This window comes from Salvia miltiorrhiza, chromosome 6 (assembly GCF_028751815.1).
Source record: "Salvia miltiorrhiza cultivar Shanhuang (shh) chromosome 6, IMPLAD_Smil_shh, whole genome shotgun sequence".
Taxonomy (NCBI): Eukaryota; Viridiplantae; Streptophyta; class Magnoliopsida; order Lamiales; family Lamiaceae; genus Salvia; species Salvia miltiorrhiza.
The window spans coordinates 9,390,499-9,392,503 of record NC_080392.1 but is presented as its reverse complement, the minus strand read 5'-3'; the positions used below and the strand labels follow the sequence as shown (position 1 = coordinate 9,392,503).

The following is a 2,005-nucleotide window of genomic DNA, read 5'->3' as shown; positions in this document are numbered from 1 at the left end:
GTGTGAGCTTAATGAGATATTTTAACAGACTTTAAAATGAATAGGGGGCTTTTAAGATACACAAAATCTCCTGTACACCCGGGTCGTATTGGACCTGGATTCTGATCCGGATCTAACTCAATTGGATTATCCTACTCGAATGTCAAGTGTTAGTGTCATTTTCGAAATAATGTCATTTGTAAAATAAAATAGTGTTAGTGTTATTTTTGAAATAGTGTAATTTGTAAAACAAAATAGTGTTAGTGTCATTTCAAAATCGTGTTAGTGTTAGTGTCATTTTAAGAAAAAATGGGTCAGAATAGTTCAACTGAGTCAGGATCCGGGTCGGGTACAATCCGGATATACGGTACACCCGGGTGTACAGGAGACCACCTCTTTTAGATGTCAGTCATATTTATGATCTTCGTATATAGATAAATACCAATTCTGCCAATTCTATTTATAAATTATTCATGATCCAAATCACTTTCAAGAGTGTAACTAATTTACTTACTCCCTCTGTCCCATCAATTTAGTCTTCTTTCACTTTTCATACATATTAAAAAAATGCATTTAATCTTCTTTATATCCTTATTTATTATGTTTACTTTACTACGACTTATTCAACACTAAATACTAGTACTTTATTTTTTTTTATTTCTCACAAAATTAAATAATCCTTCTCATTATAACTTGACCCTATCAACATATATGTATGTATATATTAACATATAATATTGAGCTGCAACTCGGGGAGGGAGAGTCCATCTCCTTTTGGCACCATGCGTGGACGGAAGAGAAGAGTTTAAGTGATCGGTTTCCGAGACTTTTCCGCCTCAGTAACAATCCCGAGGGCTGCGTTAGGAGTATGGGGAGATGGGTGGAAGGACAGTGGGTGTGGAATCTTGAATGGAGCCGTGCTTTGCTGGATAGAGAGAAAAAACAAGCAGATCTTCTTCTTTCATTTATCAACAACTTTCAGATAAATGAAGGAAAATTGGATTGTTGGAGATGGAAACTCTCGCCAGAGGGTCTCTTCACAGTCAAAACGGCATACAAAGCAATTTTCAATCAGGGGGCACCTCCCACCCAAAGCAAGAATGGGGTTTTCTCCACCATCTGGAATACCCCAGCAATGCACAAGGCAAAGTCAACTGCATGGCGAATCATAAATGGAAGGATAGCGACGTGCGACAACCTTTTGAAGAGAAACGTTCCAATCCCAAACTCGGAGATGTTATGCGTTTTTTGCAAAACACACAATGAAGATGCAGATCATCTCTTTTTTTCTTGCCAAATGTCCTCTGAGATCTGGTACAACCTCTTTCGTTGGGTTGGCAAGCAGTCTGCACTCCCTTCATCTGCAAAAGCTCACTTTGAAGTCTTCATTAATTTGGGGAGTAAGAAAGAGTTTGGTTTTCTCTCTGGTGCATGGTTATGTGCGGTTTGGTGTTTGTGGAAACAGAGGAACGCATGCAGATTTAATCAAGTTCCATGGGTCAAAGAAAAGGTGATCACTGAGATCAAAACTAGGCTTTGGGGATGGCAGCAGATTTTCAGCCGGTCACCACCTTCAAGGGATTTTAGATTCTGGTTTGGAGCCGCCTGTGTTGAAGATTAGTTTTGACTTGGCCTCCTCGCTCCTGCTGATGAAGGCTTTCTTTCCTTTTGTCTTTCTCAGTTTTTTGGTAACCTTGTTTTGACTTCTTTTGGCATCCCTGGTGCCTGTTGCTTTTTTATTAATAAAATCCACTATCCTTTTCCTGATAAAAAAAAAAATATATTAACATATAATTATAACTTTTTCTAAAAATGAAAAAGATATTTTAATGAGAAAATAAATTATTGTATTTGCTAATAGTTCTCTTTATAGATTAACATTTATAGATTAATAATATCTAAGAATAAGGACTAAATTAATACAAAGTTTGACAAAGACCAATGCTAATTGAAGTGAAAACTTATGGTCGTTATTTATAATCAGTAAAAAACTGGTTGTTGCACCGTGAATTGATATTTATAATAA

General features: G+C 36.5%; 1 protein-coding gene across 1 annotated transcript; it reads left to right on the top strand.

The window, feature by feature from the left end:
• The first annotated feature begins 847 nt into the window (after nt 1–847).
• LOC130990461 (uncharacterized) lies at nt 848–1,600 on the top strand. The gene has a single exon (XM_057914694.1). It carries the CDS (start codon nt 848–850, stop codon nt 1,598–1,600), a length of 753 nt encoding a protein of 250 aa, XP_057770677.1.
• Nucleotides 1,601–2,005: the final 405 nt, after the last annotated feature.

What these genes read in the sequence shown, in the direction of transcription:
- LOC130990461 (XM_057914694.1), top strand. Translation starts at nt 848, where the DNA reads ATGGGGAGATGGGTGGAAGGACAGTGGGTGTGGAATCTTGAATGGAGC.